General features: G+C 35.9%; 1 protein-coding gene across 1 annotated transcript in view; it reads left to right on the top strand.

The window, feature by feature from the left end:
* Positions 1–19,586, top strand: part of DGKK (diacylglycerol kinase kappa) — a 165,735-nt gene that overhangs the window by 101,222 nt on the left and 44,927 nt on the right. Inside the window, exon 8 of the mRNA XM_045471786.1 lies at positions 12,197–12,299. Coding sequence (XP_045327742.1) covers positions 12,197–12,299 — 103 coding nt within the window. The remainder of the gene's footprint in view (positions 1–12,196; positions 12,300–19,586) is intronic.

Raw genomic sequence — 19,586 nt, 5'->3', positions numbered from 1 at the left:
TGCAGAGAGGGTATCCTGCTGATCAGTGTAACTACAGCCCTGGCAGATGGATGGGTGCAGGCATCTGATCTTACTGCAGGCCTTGCCGACCAACAAAAGCCTCTCAGGAGACAATGCAGGGAGAGTGTCCTGCAGGTCAGTGTGACTGCAGCCCTGGTAAGTGAGCTTAGGACAGACATTTGGTTTGATTGCCAACACTGCCCAACTATAAGCCTACAGCCCCACACAGGTTTCTTAACAGCACAGGGATTAAACTGTGCCTACTATGCCACAAAAGTCAAAGTGGACCATTGCAGCCAACTGTACTGAAGGCATACAAGGTGCAGCCACAACAGAAGGGCACAAACAACCCACATAGGAGGCACTACTGAAGTGCCTGGTTCTGGTGAATAAGGGACATTATGCTACAGGGAACTACAAGATATCTTCTTCATAGGGCCACTATTTTCAAGATCAGAAGACATAACTGACTTATCTAATACACAGGAATAAACACAAAGACTTAGACAAAATGAGGAGACAGAGGAATATTTCAAAGAACAGGAGAAAACCACAGCAAAAGAGCTAAATGAAATAAAACTAAGCAATATACCTGATAAAGAATACAAAGTAACGCTCATAAAGATACTTACTGGACTTAAGAGCAGAGGATCTCATTGAGAACTTCAGCAAAGAGATAGAAAATATTAAAAAAAGAACCAACCACGAATGAAGAACTCAATAACTGAAATTAAAAATACACTACAGGGTCACAGACAACATAATAATCTACATGGAAAACCCGGAAGACTCCACCAAAAGGCTGCTAGAACTGATCCATGAATTCAGCAAAATCTCAGATACAAAATCAATGTACAGAAATCGGTTGCGTTTCTATACATCATTAATGAAGCAACAGAAAGAGAAATCAATAAATTGATCCCATTTACAATTGCACCAAGAACAATAAAATACCTAGAATAAACCTAACCAAAGATATAAAACATTTGTATGTTGAAAACTATAGAAAACTTATGAAGGAAATTGAAGAAGACAAAAAAAATGGAAAAAATATTCCCTGCTCATGGATTGGAAGAATAAATATTGTTAAAATGTCAATACTACCCAAAGCAATTTACACACTCAGTGCATTCTCAATCAAAATTGCACTGGCATTCTTCTCAAAGCTAGAACAAACAATCCTAAAATTTGTATGGAACCACAAAAGACCCTGAATAGCCAAAGTAATATTGGAAAAAAAAAAGCAGAAGTCATCACAATCCCAGACTTTAGCCTGTACTACAAAGCTATAATCATCAAGACAATATGGAATTGGCACAGAAACACAGAGACCAATGGAATAGAATAGAGAACCCAGAATTGGACCCACAAATGTATGACCAACTAATCTTTGCCAAAGCAAGAAAAATGGAAAAAAGACAGTCTCTTTAGCAAATGGTGCTGGGAGAACTGGATGGCAACATGCAGAAGAATGAAACTAGACAACTTCTTACACCATACACAAAAATAAACTCAAAATGGATAAAAGAACTAAATGTGAGACAGGAAACCATCCAAACCCTAGAGGAGAAAACAGGCAATAACCTCTTTGACCTCAGCCACAGCAATTTCTTACTCAACACATCTCCAAAGACAAGAAAATTAAAAGTAAAAATGAACTACAGGTACCTCATCAAAATAAAAAGCTTCTGCACTGCTAAGGAAACAATCAACAAAACTAAAAGACAACCGATGGAATGGGAAAAGATATTTTCAAATGACATATCAGATAAAGGGCTAGTATCCAAAATCTATAAAGCACTTACCAAACTCAACAACCAAAAAACCAATAATCCAGTGGAGAAATGGGCAGAAGACATGAATAGACACTTCTCCAAAGAAGACATCCAAATGGCCAACAGACACATGAAAAGATGCTCAACGTCACTCATCATCAGGGAAATACAAATCAAAACCACACTGAGATACCACTTCACACCGGACAGAGTGGCTAAAATGAGCAACTCAGGAAACATCAGATGCTGGTGAGGATGTGGAGAAAAGGGAACGAACCCTCTTGCACTATTGGTGGGAATGCAAACTGGTGCAGCCACTCTGGAAAACAGTGTGGAGGTTCCTCAAAAAATTAAAAATATAACTACCCTATGACCCAGCAATAGCACTGCTAGGAATTTACCCAAGGGATACAGGAGTGCTGATGCATAGGGGCACTTGTACCCCAATGTTTATAGCCGTGCTTTCAACAATAGCCAAATTATGGAAAGAACCTAAATGTCCATCAACTGATGAATGGATAAAGAAGATGTAGTTTATATATACAATGAAATACTGCTTGGCAATGAGAAAGAATGAAATCATGCCACTTGCAGCAACGTGGATGGAACTGGACGGTATTATCTGAATAAAATAAGTCATACAGAGAAAGACAGATATCATATGTTTTCATTCATATGTGGATCTTAAGAAACTTAACAGAAGACCATGGGGGAAGGGGAGGGGAAAAAATAGTTACAAACAGGGAGGGAGGGAGACAAACCATAAGAGACTCTTAAGTACAGAGAACAATTTGAGGGTTGATGAGGAGGTGGGGGAAAGAGGAAAATAGGTGATGGGCATTGAGGAAGGTACTTGTTGAATGAACATTGGGTGTTGTATGTAAGTGATGAACCACGGGTATCTACCCCAAAAACCAAGAGCACACTTTACACACTGTATATTAGCCAATTTGACAATAAATTATATTAAAAATACACTATAGGGAATCAATAGTAGATTAGAGGAGACAGAGGAACATGTCAGCAACCTGGAAGACAGGGTAATTGAAAGCAACCAAGCTGAAGATCAAAAAAATACAAACGAATATTTAAAAAATGGGAATAGGTTAAGGGAACTCAGCAACATCATCAAGCATAATAACATTCCAATTACAGGGATCCCAGAAGGAATAGTGATAGAGAGGGCAGAAAATTTATTTGAAGTAATAATAGCTGAAAACATCCCTAATCTGAGGAAGGAAGCAGAGATCCATTTTCAGGCAGCACAGGCAGTCCCAACAAAATCAGCCCAAAGAGGTCCACACTGAGACACATAATAATTTAAATGGCAAAGCCTAATGATAAATATCGAATTTAAAAAGCAACAAAAGCAAACTGTTACATACCAGGGGAACCCCATAAGTCTATCAGCTGATTTTTCAGAAGAAAGTTTTCAGGCCACAAGGGACTGGCATAATATATTCAAACTACTGAAAGGAAAAAACCTGAAACTTGGAATACTCTACCCAGAAGGGCTATCATTTAGAACAGAAGGAGAGATAAATAGTTTCCCAGACCAAAAAAAAAAAAAACAAAAAAAAACCCCTAAGAGTTCCTCACCATTAAACCAATCTTACAAGAAATGTTAAACAAAATTCTTTGAGTGAAAAGAAAAGGCCATAATCATGAGTAAGAAAATTATGAAAAGAAAAAACTTCACAGGTAAATGGAAGCATATAATAAAAGTATAAGATTAATCACTTAGAAAACCAGTATGCAGGTTAAAGCATAAAAACAGTAAAATCAATTATACCTATAGAAATCAGTCAAGGGATTCACAAAATAAAAGGATGTAAAATATGACATCCATAAAACATGTGAAGGGAGGAGTAAAAATTTAGTGCTTTTAATGAGTTCAAACTTAAGTGACTATCAACTTAATATCAACTGCTATATGCATAAGATGTTATATACAAACCTAATGGTAACCACAAATCAAAAATCTATAGTAGATACACAAGAAATAAAGACAAAGAATCCATCCAAGCATATCACTAAACAAAGCCATCACAACACAAGGGAAGAGAGTAAGGGGAAAAAAGGAACAGAGAAGAACTACAAAAATAACCATACAATAAGTAACAAATGGCAATAAGTACATACCTAGTAATAATTACTTTCAATGTAAATGAAATAAATGCTTTATTTAAAAGACATAGAGTGATTGAATGGATAAGAAAGCAAGACCCATCTGTATGTTGCCTACAAGAGACTCACTTCAGACCTAACAACACATGCAAATTGAAAGTGAAGGGATTGGAAAACATTTATCATGCAAATGGAAGCAAAAAGAAAGCTGGGGTAGCAATACTTATATCAGAAAAAATAGACATTAAAACAAAGACTGTAACAAGAGACAAAGAAGGACACTACATAATGAGAAAGGGAACAAACCTACAGGAGGATATCACAATTATAAATATTTATGCGCCCAATTTGAGAGCACCTAAATACATAGTGTTAACTATTAACAGACATAAAGGGAGAAATTGACAGTGATACAATAATAGTAGGGGACTTTAACACCCACTTACATTGATGGATACATCATCCAGACAGAAAATCAACAAAGAAATGGTGGCTTTGAATGACACATTGGACCAGATGGATCTAACAGATATATTTAGAACATTCCATCCAAAAACAGCAGAATATACATTCTTTTCAAGTGCACATGGAACATTCTCCAGAATAGATCACATGTTAAGTCACAAAACAAATCTCAATAAATTCAAAAAGATTGAAGCCATATTATGCATGTTTTCCCACCACAACAGTATGAAACTAGAAATCAATCACGAGAAAAAATGTGGAAAGAACACAAACACATGGATGCTAAATAATATGCTACTAAACAAAAAAGGGTCAATGAAGAAATTAAAAAGGAAAACACAAATACATGGACAGAAATAAAAATGAAAGCAAAATGGTCCAAAATCTTTGGGATGCAGCAAAAGCTGTTCCAAGAAGGAAGATTATAGCACTACAGGCCTTCCTCGAAAAGAAAAAAACCCTCAAATAAACAATGTAACTTTACATCTAAAGAGCTAGAAAACAAAAAACAAGCAAATCCCCGGACCAGTAGAATGAAGGACATAATAAAGATTAGGGAATAAATAAATGAAATAAAGACTAAAAAAAAAACAATGGAAGAGATCAATGAAACCGGCAGCTGTTTTTTTTTAATAAACAAAAATGACAACCCTTTAGTGAGACTCATTAAGAAAAAAAAGAGGTTTAAAATAAATACAATCAGAGATGAAGGAGGAGAAATAACAAACAACACCACAGAAATACAAAAGATTTTAAGAGAATATTATGAAGAATTATATGCAACAAAATTGGACAACCTAAAATAAATGCATAAATTCCTAGAAACATATAACCTTCTAAAAGTGAATCAGGAAGAAATAGAAAATTTGAACAGACTGATTACTAGCAATGAAATTGAATCTTAACAAACAAAAGTCTAGGACCAGCTGGCTTCACAGGTGAATTCTACCAAACATTTACAGAAGAGTTAAAACCTATTCTTCTTAAACTGTTCTAAATAACAGAAAAGGATGGAGAGCTTCCAAATTCATTCTATGAGGACAGAATTACCCTGATACCAAAGCTACATAAAGATACTTTAAAAAAAAAAAAAAACTTACAAGTCAATATCTCTGATGAAAATCCTTCACAAAATATTAGCAAACCAAATCTAAGAATACTATAAAAAATCATTTGCCACAATCAAGTGGTATTTATTCAAGGAATGCAAGAGTGGCTCAATGTTTGCAAATCAATCAACATGATACATCACATTAATGAGAGAAAGGATTTTTAAAAATGATCATTAGAAGAGATTCAGAAAAGCATTTGACAAAGTAAAACATCCATTCATGGTAAAAGCTCTCAACAAAGTAACCTTAGAGAGAACATACCTCAATATAATAAAGGCCATATATGACAAACACACACCTAACATCATGCTCAAGGGTGAAAAACTAAGAGATTTCCTGATAAGATCAAGAACAGGACAAGGAAGTCTACTTCCAACTTTTAGTCAACAAGTACTGGAAGTCCTAGCCACATCAGTCAGACAAGAAAAAGAAATAAAATGTATCCAAATTGGTAAGGAAGAAGTAAAACTTTCATTATTTGCAAATGACATGATACTATGGATAGAAAACGCTAAGGACTCCACCAAAAAACTACTAGGACTGATAGCGGAATTCAGTAAAGTCACAGGATACAAAGTTAATAAACAAAAATCTGTTGCACTGTATACACTAATAATGAAAAAGCAGAAAGAGAAAATAAAACAATCCCATTTACAATTGCAGCAACAACAAAAATTAAAATACCTAGGAATAAACTTAACCAGAGTAGTGAAAGATCTGTATTCTGAAAACTACAAAATATTGAAAGGAAGGAAATTTATAATACAAACAAATGGAAAGATATTCCATACTCATGGATTGGAAGAACCAATATTGTTCAAATGTACATTCTACCAGAAGTAATTTACAGATTTAACACATCCTAAAGAACCAACAACATTTTACACAGAATCCTAAAATTTGTATGGGACCACAAAAGACCCCAAATAGTCAAAGCAGTCTTGAGAAAAAAGAGAAAAGCTGGAGGTATCATGCTTTCTGAGTTCAAACTATACTACAAAGCTATAGTAATCAAAACAGTATGGTACTGGCAGAAAAATGACAGAGATCAATGGAACAGAACAGAGAGCTCAGAAGTAAATCCACACTTATATGACCAATTTTTCTATGACAAAGGAGTCAAGAATATATCATGGGGAAAAGACAGTCTATTCAACAAATAGTGCTGGAAAAAATGGACAGTGACATGCAAAAGAATGAAAGTGTACCACTTTCTTGCACCATAAACAAAAATAAAGTCAAAATGGATTAAAGACCTAAATGTGATACCTGAAACCATAAAACTCTTAGAACAAAAAATAGGCAGTAATTCCTTTGACATCAAACATTTTGCTAGATATGTCACCTCAGGAAAAGAAAACAAAAGTAAACTAAACTATTGTGACTACACCAAAATAAAAAGCTTTTGCACAGCAAAGGAAACCATTGAAAAAACAAAACTCCACTTACTGAATGGGACAAGATATTTGCAAATGATATATCAGATAAAGAGTTAATATTCCAAAATATATAGAGAATTTATACAATTCAACATTAAAAAAAAAATAATAATCCACTTAAAAATGAGTAGAGGACCTGAATAGACATTTTTCCAAAGAAGACATACAAATGGCCAAAAGACACATGGAAAGATGCTCAGTAACACTAATCATCAGGGACATGCAAAACAAAACCACAATGAGCTATCATCTCACACCTGTCAGAATTGCCAGTATCTAAAAGGCAAAAAACAACAAGCATTTGTGAAGATGTGGAGAAAAATAAACCCTCGTGCAAAGGTGTAAGTTGGCAGGAATGCAAACTGGTGCAGCCACTGTGGAAATCTCTATAGAGGCACCTCAAAAAATTAAAAATAGAATTACCACATGAGCCAGTAATTCCACTACTGAATATTTACCCACAGAATATGAAAACACTATTTTGAAAAGATATATGCACCCCTATGTTTATTGCAGAATTATTTAAAATAGCCAATATATGGAAGCAACCCAAGTGTCCATCCATAGATGAATGGATAAAGAAGTGATAAATGAATATATATATATATATATATATATATATATATATATAATAAAAAGAATGAAATCTTGCCATTTGCAACAACATGGAATGATCTAGAGGGTATAATGCTAAATAAAATAAGTCAGAGAAAGACAAATATCATGTGATTTCACTCGTGTGGAATTTAAGAAAGAAAGAAAATGAACAACAAAAAAAGTGACAAATAAGACTCTTAAATACAGAGAACAGTGGTTGCCAAAGCAGAGGTGGGTGGGGGTATGGGTGAAATAGGTGAAGGGGATTAAGAGTACACTTTTCCTAATGAGCACTGAATAATGTATAGAACTGCTGAATCATTATATTTTATACCTGAAACTAATATAACGCTATGTTAATTGTACTTTAATTTTTAAAAAGAAAAAAAAACTTATGGGATGCATCAAAAGCAGTTCTAGGAGAGAGGTTCATAGTGATAAAAACCTGAAGAAAAAAAATCTCAAATGAACAACCTAACTTTACACTTTAATGAAGTAAATAAAAAGAACAAACAAAACCCAAAGTTAGTACAAGTAAGGGAATAACTAAGATCAGAGCAGCAATAAATGAAATTGAGACTAAAAGGACAATAGAATCCATGAATTTAAAAGGTGATTCTTTTAAAAGATAAAGAAAACTGACAAACCTTCAGCTAGACTCACCCTGAAAACAAAGAGAAGGCTCAAATAAATAAAATCAGAAATGAACAAGGAGATGTTACAACTGATACCACAGAAACACAAAGAATAATAAGGGACTACTATGGACAATTATACACCAACAAATTGGAAATATAGAAGAAATGGATAAATTACTAGAAACATAAAAGCACAAAGACTGAATCATAAAGAAATAGAAAATCTGAACAGATTACTAGTAGGGAGACTGAATCAGTAATCAAAAACCTCCCAAAAAACAAGTGTCTGGGACCAGGCACATACACTGGTAAATTCTATCCAACATTTTTAAAACAGAATTCATGCCAATCCTTCTCAAAATCTTCAAAAAAATGTAAGAGGAAGGAACACTTCCAAACTCCTTCTATAAAGCCAGCATTACCCTGCTACCAAGACCAGATAAGGATGTCACAAGAAAAAAAAATTACAGGTCAATATCTCTGATGAACACAGATGCAAAAATCCTCAACAAAATATTAGCAAGCCAAATTCAACAGTACATTAAGGATCATACACTGTAATCGAGTACGATTCATTCCAGGGGTGCAAGTCTGGCTCAACATGCAGAAACCAATTGATGCAGTACACTACATTAACAAAGAAGAATAAAAAGTATATGATCATTTCAATAGATGCAGAAAATCATTTGGCAAAATTCAACATCCATTTATGATAAAAACTCTTAACAAAGTCGGTATAAAGGAAACATAATTCAACATAATAAAGGCCATATATGACAAACCCACAACTAACATCATACCTAATGGTGAAAACATTTCAGCTTTTCCTCTAAGATCAGGAGCAAGACAAGAATGCCCATTCTCCCTGCTTTTATTCAGCATAGTATTAGAAGTCCTAGGCAAGAAAAAGAAACAGAAGTTATTCAGTTATAAAATAAATAAGTCACGGAGTTGAAAAGTACAGCAGAGGGAATAGAGTCAAATAATGTAGTAACATTGTATGATGACTACACTAATCATGGTGAGCACTGAGTAATGTATAGAATTGTTGGAGCAATATGTTGTACACCTAAAACTAATATAACATTGTATGTCAATGATACTCCAATAATAAATTTTTAAGCATCCAAATCATAGAGATAGAAGTAAAACTGTCACTATTTGTGGATGACATATTATATATAGAAACCTAAAGAGGGTTGCCTGGGTGACTCAGTCAGTTAAGCATCCAACTCTCAATTTTGGCTCAGGTCAAGCCCCATGTTGGGCTCTGTGCTGATAGTGCTGCTTGGTATTCTGTCTCTCCCTCTTTCTCCAGTCTCTCACTCTCTCTCTCTCTCTCTCTCTCTCTCTCAAAATAAATAAATAAACTTTTAAAAAGAAAAGAAAACCCTAAAGAGTTTACCAAAAAAAAAAAAACCTGTTAGAACTAATAAATTCCATAAAATTGCAGGATTCAAAATTAATATACAAAAATCTGTTGCATTTCTATATACTAATAAACTATCAGAAATTAAGAAAACCATCTCATTTATAACTGCAACAAAAATAATAAAATACCTAGGAATAAACTTAACCAAGGTGATGAAAGACCTGTACTCTGAAAACTACAAGATATTGATGAAAGAAATTTAATAAGATGCAAATAAATGGAAAATTATTCTGTGCTCATGGATTGGAAGAATTAATATTGTTAAAACATCTATATTTCCCAATGCAATCTACAGATTCAATGCAGTCCCTATCAAAATTCCAATGGGATTTTTCACAGAAGTAGAACAATTCCAAAATTTTTATGGAACCACAATAGTCCCCAAACAACCAATGCAACTTTGAGAAAGAAGAACAAAGCAGGAGACATCATGCTCCGTGATTTAAAACTACATTAAAAAACCATAGTAATCAAAACAGTATAGTATTGGCATAAAGACAGACACATAGATCAATGGAACAAAATATCCCAGAGATAAACTCATGCACATATGGTCAATTAATTTATGGCAAAGGAGTCAAGGATATACAATAGGGAAAAGATAGTCTCTTCAATAAATGGTGCTGGGAAAGTTGGACACCCACCTGCAAAAAGAATGAAACTGGACCGCTATCTTATACCAGTCACAAAAATGAATTCAAATGGATTCAAGACTTGAATGTAAGACTTGAAACCATAAAACTTCTAGAAGAAAACATAGATGGTAAACTCCTTGAGATCAGACTTGTCATGGATTTTTGGATTTGACACCAAAAGTAAAGGCAACAAAAGAAAAAATAAACAGATGAGACTACTAAACAGCTTCTGCACAGCAAAGGAGCCATTAACAAAAGGAAAAAGGCAACCAACTAAATGAGAGAAAATATTTTTAAATCATATATCTTATAAGAAGTAAATATCCAAAATATATAAAGAAATCATACAACTCCATAGCACAAAGCAAGCAACAATCCAATTAAAAAATGGACAGAGGATCTACATAGATATTTTTCTAAAGACATACAGATGGCAAACAGATTTATGAAAAGGTATTCAATATCACTAATCATCAGGCAAATGCAAATCAAAATGTCAATGAGATACCACCTCACACCTGTCAGAGTAGCTGTTACCGAAAAGACAAGAAATAAACGTTGACAAGGATATGGAGAAAAGAGAACCCTTGTGTACTGTTGGTATAAATGTGAATTGGTGCAGCCACTGTGGAAAACAGTAAAGAGTTTCCTTTAAAAATTAAAAATATAACTACCATATGACCTAGCAACTTCACTTCTGAAGAGAATGAAAACACTAACTCAAAAAGATATAGGCACTCTTATGTTCACAGCAACATTATTTATGATAGTCAAGATATGGTAAGAACCTAAGTGTCTAGTGATGGATGCATGGATAAAGAAAATGTGGTAGATGTATATGCAATGGAATATTATTCAGCCCTAAAAGTGAAGGAAATCATGGCATTTGCAGCAACATGGATGGACCTCAGGGCATTATGCTATATAAAATGGGTCAGAGAATGAGAAATACTATATGATCTCACTTACGTGTAGAATCTAAAAAAAAATGAGCTCACAGATATGGGGATGGGGGGTAGGATATGGGCAAAATAGGTGAAGGTGGTCAAAAGGTACAAACTTCCAGTTCTAAAATAAATGAGACATCAGGATATAACGGACAGCATGGTGACTGTAGTTAATAATACAGTTTTGCCTACTTGTAATTTGCTAAGAATGTAGACCTTAAAAGTTATCATCACAAGAAAAGAAATGTAATTATATATGGTGACACATGTTAACTACACTTACTGTAGTGATCATTTTGCAATATATACAAATATCAAATCATTAGGTTGTACCCCTGGAGCTGATATAATGTTATATGTCAATTATATCTCAATAAAAAAAAAAAAGAAAACTCTGGTTGTCCTTTGGCTTTCTTTTTAATTGCTCTTGCGTAATCAGGCCAGATTCATGTCCACTAGGAACTATGTCATTTTCCAGGAAGTGGTACTTAAAAATATCAGAAATTTGGGAAATATGACCACTTGTGGAGAAGGCAGCAGAATCTCAGCTCTGCCAATTCCCAGGTATTTGACCATGAGCAAGACTCTTCACCTCTCTGACCTTTGGTATCCTCATTTCTAAAATGAACCTAATAATGTATTCCCTACTATACATGATTGATGTAAGGATTGGAGTGTAATAGTATATTATCAGGATTAGCATTCTTAAATTGCAAGTAAGCTCCCTATTGTGTAGGTCACTAAGATTGTGCCCTAGGACTTGTGTCTTCTTAATGCCTGTGATGGGTGTCTTCTAAAAGCTACCTTTGAAAGGAACAGAGCTCAGAGGCCATCTTCAGGGATGGTTCAAGCTCTGAGTGGAAAGTGGGTGTCCAGGTTAAGTCAGGGGAAAGTGTATGGCACCAAATCTCAGAAAGGGAGATTTTTAATACTGGGGACTGAAACCTTGGAATTTGACCTCAAGACTGATCAATTGTATCTTTTTCTCTCCCCCTTCCTTTTTTTCTCTCTGTTCTCTTGTCGTTTCAGGTGCATGATGACTGCCGTAGACGGTTTTCCAAGGAATGCTGGTTTGGAAGTCATCGAACATCAGTCATTCCTCCCACTGCTCTCAGCGACCCTAAAGGAGATGGTGAGTACCTAAACTTTAATCTCAGAATGTATTTCATTGGGACAGGAGGGAAGGTGCTAAGACTGGGGAAATTTTTTTTAATATGAAATTTATTGTCAAATTGGTTTCCATACAACACCCAGTGCTCATCCCAACAGCTGCCCTCCTCAATGCCCATCATCCACCCTCCCCTCCCTCCCACCCCCCATCAACCCTCAGTTTATTCTCAGTTTTTAAGAGTCTCTTATGGTTTGGCTCTCTCCCTCTCTAACTTTTTTTTTTCCTTCCCCTCCCCCATGGTCTTCTGTTAAGTTTCTCAGGATCCACATAAGAATGAAAACATATGGTATCTGTCTTTCTCTGTATGACTTATTTCACTTAGCATCACACTCTCCAGTTCCATCCACGTTGCTACAAAAGACCATATTTCATTCTTTCTCATTGCCAAGTAGTATTCCATTGTGTATACAAACCACAATCTCTTTATCCATTCATCAGTTGATGGACATTTAGGCGGGAAATGTTTTAATTAAATTATTATTCTCAACCAGTCAAACATTTTTGGGGAGTAGGAATGTGCATATATGTAAAGACAGCTCATGTTTCTTTTTAGACCTTTGGGATAATGAATGTTGGTATTTATGGTGTATATGTATGTGGGCATATTCTCTGTAGGCTCTTTCCCAGTTGCTTCTAAATTATCAGAATTGATTTCAGGTTTTTCATGATTTTCAGCCACTAGATAATCCATAAAAGAAGTTTGCTTGCATGCAGGTGGGCAAGGAAGAACTACATGAAGGCCCAGGTTATGTTACTCTTAGAATGGACACTAATACCAAGGTTGTCTCCAAATCTGAAATTAGCATGATTATTGTCCCAGCATGCTCTGCTCATGCTTTGTCAATTCCTAAACACTAGTGTTTTATTGAGAATTCTATTCATAAGGTGTTGGAAGGCTACAAAGAGATCCAAGATAAGAGCATAGCTAGAGTTTATGGTTATTGTCGACCCAGGATATGGATATGACAATTGATATGACATATGGATATAATATGACAAAAGGTAGCATATGCTAAGCTCCAAAGGAGTGACACTTGGAGGCACTTGGAGATCAGAAAATGTTACCACTGTCAACTAATTATAGGAGGTTTCACAGAATGGAATTAGTAATGAAATCAAAGCAACAAGACTAAACTTTCTATAGGGTCTCCTATCAGAGGGTTGGAGATGTTAGAACAGATAAAACAGGGGCCAAGGGGAGGGACGTTTTGTTTAGTTTTGTGTTTGCTTTTTATTTTTTTTATTTATTTTTTTTTTTTTTTTGCCTTTGAAATGATAGCCTTTTACTTCAGGAGAATATTGAAAGTAAGGGCAAAAAATAATACATGCATCTGAATAATTCCTAAGGGCATCTCCTAACCAAAGCAAAGAAAAACAATTCAAACCTGTGTGTGAGAAGAAATTGATAGAGTTGGTACAACAATGATACACTAAATTAACTGGTCTTCTGAAACCTCATTAACATCTACTGCATTTCTTTTTTTTTTTTTCTTTTTTTTTTCCTTTTTTTTTTTTTTTATTTTTTATAATATATGAAATTTATTGTCCAAATTGGTTTCCATAAAACACCCAGTGCTCATCCCAAAAGGCTTTTTAAAGTATGATATGACATAGAAGAAACATGGTATAAAGGATAAAATAAAGGCCAGGCAACCATGAGTTTTAGTTACTTACTAGCTAGGTGACCTTGGGTAAGTCACTTACATTCTCTGAGCTTCACTTTCCACATCTGTAAATGGAATGATACTGTATATTGTGAGGATAAGTAATAATATGTAAAGGGCCTGAATATGAAGGAACATAGCCCAAAGGACAACAAAATTAAATCACTAGTCTTGTAGCCTAATGAAAAATGTAGACTCCCACAGGAATACTTCACTTTTTAGCAATTGCTAACAATGAATGCTTTTTTGAGTATACCTCTACTTCCCCACTTTTTCTTTGCTTTTGAGAGACTCTCCTTTGTGCCATTGAGTTGTTCATTTGCTTCTCCCATTATTCATTACTAAATAATGGGAGCTGTCAATATCAAAATCACATATCACAGCTAAAAAGAGCTGACCTATTTTACTAACACTAAGGAATTTAGAAATCTAATATATTTACCAACTGACACACTACTGTTTCACTAAACCAGCAAAGAGATACACTACCCATCAATTTCAGTTTGTGTATGGTTAACTTCACTCTATCTATGGTCAATTTCACTTACTGGAGGGGAAAGTTCAAATCCTTCATGAAATGTTTTCATTTATATTTCACTAATATGCTAATTTATCCAACTCTAACATGTGGTGGTCTACTCACCCGGGAGTGGTTAGTGAACCAGAATTTCATAGACTTAAAAATTATCCCCATATCGATGCTTACTGCACATTTTGTTGCCAAGGAAGAGCCAACATTAGCTGACAGCAAAGAAAAGAAAGAAAAGTATATAGGTTCCTTAGTCAGAGAACAGAAGTGGGCAAGGATTCTGCAGCCGGTACAGCAGAGTTTTAGAACTGGACATAGCACATGTGCACATGTGTACATACACATCTGCACACACTCAGAGCCACTCTAGTCTTTTCCAGTAATTTTCTAACCCTAACACAGATACATCCAGATAGACATTGGTACAGGGAATGAGCCATTCACACAGGTTTCTTCAGGTTTCTGTCGTGTTTCCTTAATGACATGCACAGACACAAAGCTAACTTCACTCAGGGATGCATACATATATTATTCTCAAATCTACTCAAATATTTACACACATAAAGTCACCTACCAGATAGTTAACTAGAGAGGTGATGAGGTGGATGACTTGGTAAATTAAAGATGCTTGACTGGACAGGGAAAGGAAGGGAGTAGGAGGAAAATAGGATTGATAGAAGAGAAAAAGTAACAAACTAGTCAACCAAGCAAACTCAAGCTGCTATGAAAGTCAATTTAGTCTTGAATCTGAGATTTTGCTCACCCCAACAGGGGGACCTGGGGAAGATGTCTAAGCAGACTGAAGGATGCCCTCCTCAGCATCCCTCCTATCACCCTAAATAGGTATTAAGGGGCTGCAACCTATTTGTAATTAGCCCAACAGGTTCTGTGCTTCCTGTCCTTAGGGAAGTTGGAGTTTCTTTGTTTTTTTCCTATCCTATCACTTCTTACTCTTGTTATAGACAATCAACTAATGGCATTGCTTCTTTCTTTTGTTTTCCACCAATGACATAGTATTATTGCTTAGAAGCACCTGAGCTAAGCCATTCTTTTTGTGTAGTATTTCATCTAATGCCCCATGAGCTAGGTTTTAGCCTTTCCTTTTACTCATCTGCAGTCTTGATCCAATTGAATCTCACTCTTGAGAAGCTTTCTTTCAATAACAGTTATACTCAGGTGCATTGTGAGGGTTAGATGAACTAACATCTGTTAGAGATCATTTTAAAATATAGGAAGGGGATAAGTAAGCTGTCTTTATGCTAATTTAACATCCTTCTGTGATACAAACTGAACAAATTTGAGAGGGACTATAGGCTTCCTGGTTTGGAGAACTGTGGTTGTATTAAGGCAGCTCAAAGAAGCATGAGCCTTTATTTGTTTTTTGAAAGGCTCTTTCAGGCTGTTGAGTTATCTAAAGTCAACTAAATTCTCTAAGCCCTTTTCACACTTGATCCTGCCAAACCAAGTTCCTATTGTCCAATTCTAGTACAATTTATGTCCTCAGGTGTAAAATCCAAGCTTCACATTTATCCCTTTTTCATCTTGTTGACTTTGATCTATCTGCCCATTAGGTCATTTTTCAATCTAGATTCTGTCATCCAATAGCTTTCCCTCCAGCTTTGAGTACTTCAAATTTGAGAAGCCAGCCTTCTATGTTTTCATTTGAATTTTTGATTAAAATTGCTGAAGAGTACAGGACACTCCATTACAATTAACATCAGCCTATTCAAAAGCAGCCTTGTGGGCACAATTACTTACCTGGTTATGAATCTGCCTAACATTGCTATATTCCAGTCCATGATGCCACACAATTTTCTCACCTTGTTCACAGATTCTCTTGACAAACTTGGCCTTGCTCAAATTCAGATGTTCTCTGACTCTAGGAGAAATGCTAGATGGGTCTGTCCTTGTCTTTTCCAAAGAATAGCTTTCTGCCAACACTGCTTCCCTTTGTCTTCCCATCTGTAACCAAATTAGGTTTGACACTGAAGCGTGAGTTGCCTTAATTATAGAATTTTCTCCTTATCTCAGTTTTCCATCCCCATCCTGGATTATTTTTATCAGTCATTGCAACATGATGCTATTGTACATATGGAGAAATGAATACCCAGAGAAGTTAAGATGTTTGCTCTAGTTTAGTGAATAAATCTAGAGGGCAACCAGCTGTGGCACACAGCTGCATTATGTTGTAGAAGTACATTGCAGAAGGCAACCCATGATCTAAGCTGCCAAATGGATCTACAAATGATTTCAGCTACACCCTCGTGGCTATTTAACTTATTGATAACATTAGCATAATTCTTTCTTCCTATTTCTTAATTTAATCCTTAAATAGTTGATATATTCACATGGTTAAAGTTTTTCTAAAAAATAGAAACACACATATGCACATATTTAGTTTAAAAATATTACTATCCTTTCTCTCAATCTTCTCAATCTCCTGTAGTCCCATCCCATGACCACTCACAAAAAGTTGACTACTGCCATTGGTTTATTCAATAGCTTCGAGTATGTCTTCCAGTATATACTAGTAAATATAAACATATATTCTTATCCCTCCCCTTTTTAACACTGTACACATTGCTCTAAACCTTGCTTTTATTTTATCCTTCATAGTATATTTAGGAGGTCATTTTGTATCAAAATATTGCCTCCTTGTTCTTTTTTACAGCTATAAGATAACCCATTATATGGATATACCATAATTTACTTAACTAGTTCTCTATTGGTAGATAACTTGGTGGTTTTCACTCTTTTGCTATTACAACAATGTTGCAATGAACAATCTCATACAGGTCATTTTACATATACATCTATAGGAAAAATTCCCCGAAGTGTAATTACTGGGTCATAATGAATAGGCCTTTGTAATTTTCATAGATGCTGTCAAATTACCCTCCATAGGGCTTGTTGTCACTTTGCACTTCCACCCTCAGTGATAGTGCATATTTTTCCATGTCTTCCTCAATCAACTGTATCACCTATTTTTTTTTTATTTTTGCCAATCTTCTGGATAAGAAAAAAAATGGTACCATGGCCAGTTTTAACTAGTCTCTTACTATAGCGAGTTGGTTCATCTTTCACATTTAAGAAACAATTCATATTTCCTTTTCTCCTCAATGTAACACCTAGTTCATTTTCATCTCAACATTGGGAAACAAGTTAGTTTTTGGAATGGCCCACTTTGCAGATAAGGAAACTGAGGCCCAAATAGTTCATAGCAGTTGGTATCAGTGCTACTGCTGTCTCATCTTTAAAAAGGGACTAACCCATTGGACCTTTGGCACTGTTAAAAATCATTGAGCATAGAAAGATCTATTCCATAACCTCTGGCAGAGGGAGTCCTTGCTTCTAAGCATAGCTCACAGTTCCATTAGATGTTGGCAGGAGGCTGTTTCCATAAATCCTTTCATTGAAGTGCATACTCAAAGTCATATGCTCACCTAGAGGGCGTTGGCGAGAGGTTGCTGAATAAAAGGAACCACAGAGCAGAATCAGATTCTCAAAGCAGAGGTAAACCTGAGACCAGGTGGTGAGTTGGGGCTTGATTGTTGTTTGGTAAAGGAGCAAGCGCATAAAAAGATACTACTTTTTTTTTTTTTTATTTTCTTCATGTATCTTATGACTTGACCCTAATGTTTCATACCATACTAGCCACACCCTTATCTTTGAACTGCGTCCTCTAACATCTTGTTATCATTTTATATGGTCCCTGTCGTCTCTCTGATCTCATTTCTGCCACTCCCCCCCCCCGCCCACACTCACTCCACAACAGTCATGCCTTTCTGTTTACTGGTCTTCAGACACCCCAGACAGTCTCCCTTCTCTGGGTCCTAGCACTTACTCTTTCTTCTGCCCCAGAAACTTTTCCCCCTAATATCTGCATTGCTCAGTTCTTTATTTCATTTAAGTCTCATCTCACATGTCACCTCCCCAGAGAAGCTGTCTCTGACTACGCTGTCTAAAATTACACCCCCTTTAGTCACCATCCCCTTACCCTGACTTCTTTTTCTTCAAATTATATTATTTTCTTTTTTTAATAATGTTTATTTATTTTTGAGAGAGAGAGAGAGAGTCAGAGAAGGGCAGAGAGAGAGTGAGACACAGAATCTGAATCAGGGTCCAAGCTGAACTATCAGCACAGAGTTTGATGCCAGGCTCAAACCCACAAACTGGGAGATCATGACCTGAACTGAAGTTGGACACTCAACCAGGCGACCTGATATTATTTTCTATATTTCTTTGTTATGGTGTGTCTCCCACCATTAGAATATAAGCTCCACAAGAACAGAGACTATTTCTATCTTGTCCACCATTTATTCTCAGAACACAAGAAGGACAATCACAGAGAATGCCCTCAATACATATTTGTTGAATGAATGTCTTAACTACCATTGTGTCAACATATTACCTTTTGTAAAACAAATGTTGAAAAGGGCACTATTTTTGGATAATGTGTTCAGGGAGAGCAACTACTTCTAGGCTATGCTATTGAAGGGATATAGCAGACTTCCCTTATAGCTGTGAGTCCTAGCAAGCCCTGAAAATTTGGTGCATGACTGGCTAGCTGGGTTAGGATCCCTTTGAGTTCTACTGGACATTGAGTAGGAATTGGCCCATAGAGGAAGCCTGCTTTAGCTTTTCCAGGAAGCAAAGGAGCAAAGGAAGCAAAGGAAACCTTTGCTTTTCCAGGCAAAACAGCCATGAAATCTGCTCAAGTCAGCAGAATTCCTCCAGGCTCCCTTTCATCCAGGTTACAACAAATGGGATATCTCACCTCCCTCCCCATGCCCCGCATCATTCAGGAGTGAGCCACATACCTTTTTCCCTTTGCATTTATTTTTGCTGAGGTATCCCTGGCAAGTCATAAGCTCAGAGGTTTGGGGGCTCACGATTTGTCTACCATCTCCTAGGGGGCCATTGCTCACTACCTGTCTCCGTGCCCACAGGCTCTAAGACAGCACAAGCTGTCAGGCTTTGGCAATTTAGACTGCTATAACTCCACTTCACTGTAGGGAACTTCAGAGTTAGGGATTATTAAAAGCATCTCTCTTA

This window comes from Leopardus geoffroyi, chromosome X (genome assembly GCF_018350155.1).
Source record: "Leopardus geoffroyi isolate Oge1 chromosome X, O.geoffroyi_Oge1_pat1.0, whole genome shotgun sequence".
Classification (NCBI taxonomy): Eukaryota; Metazoa; Chordata; class Mammalia; order Carnivora; family Felidae; genus Leopardus; species Leopardus geoffroyi.
Note: the sequence above shows the minus strand (reverse complement) of the source record. Positions and strands in the feature narration are given on the sequence as shown.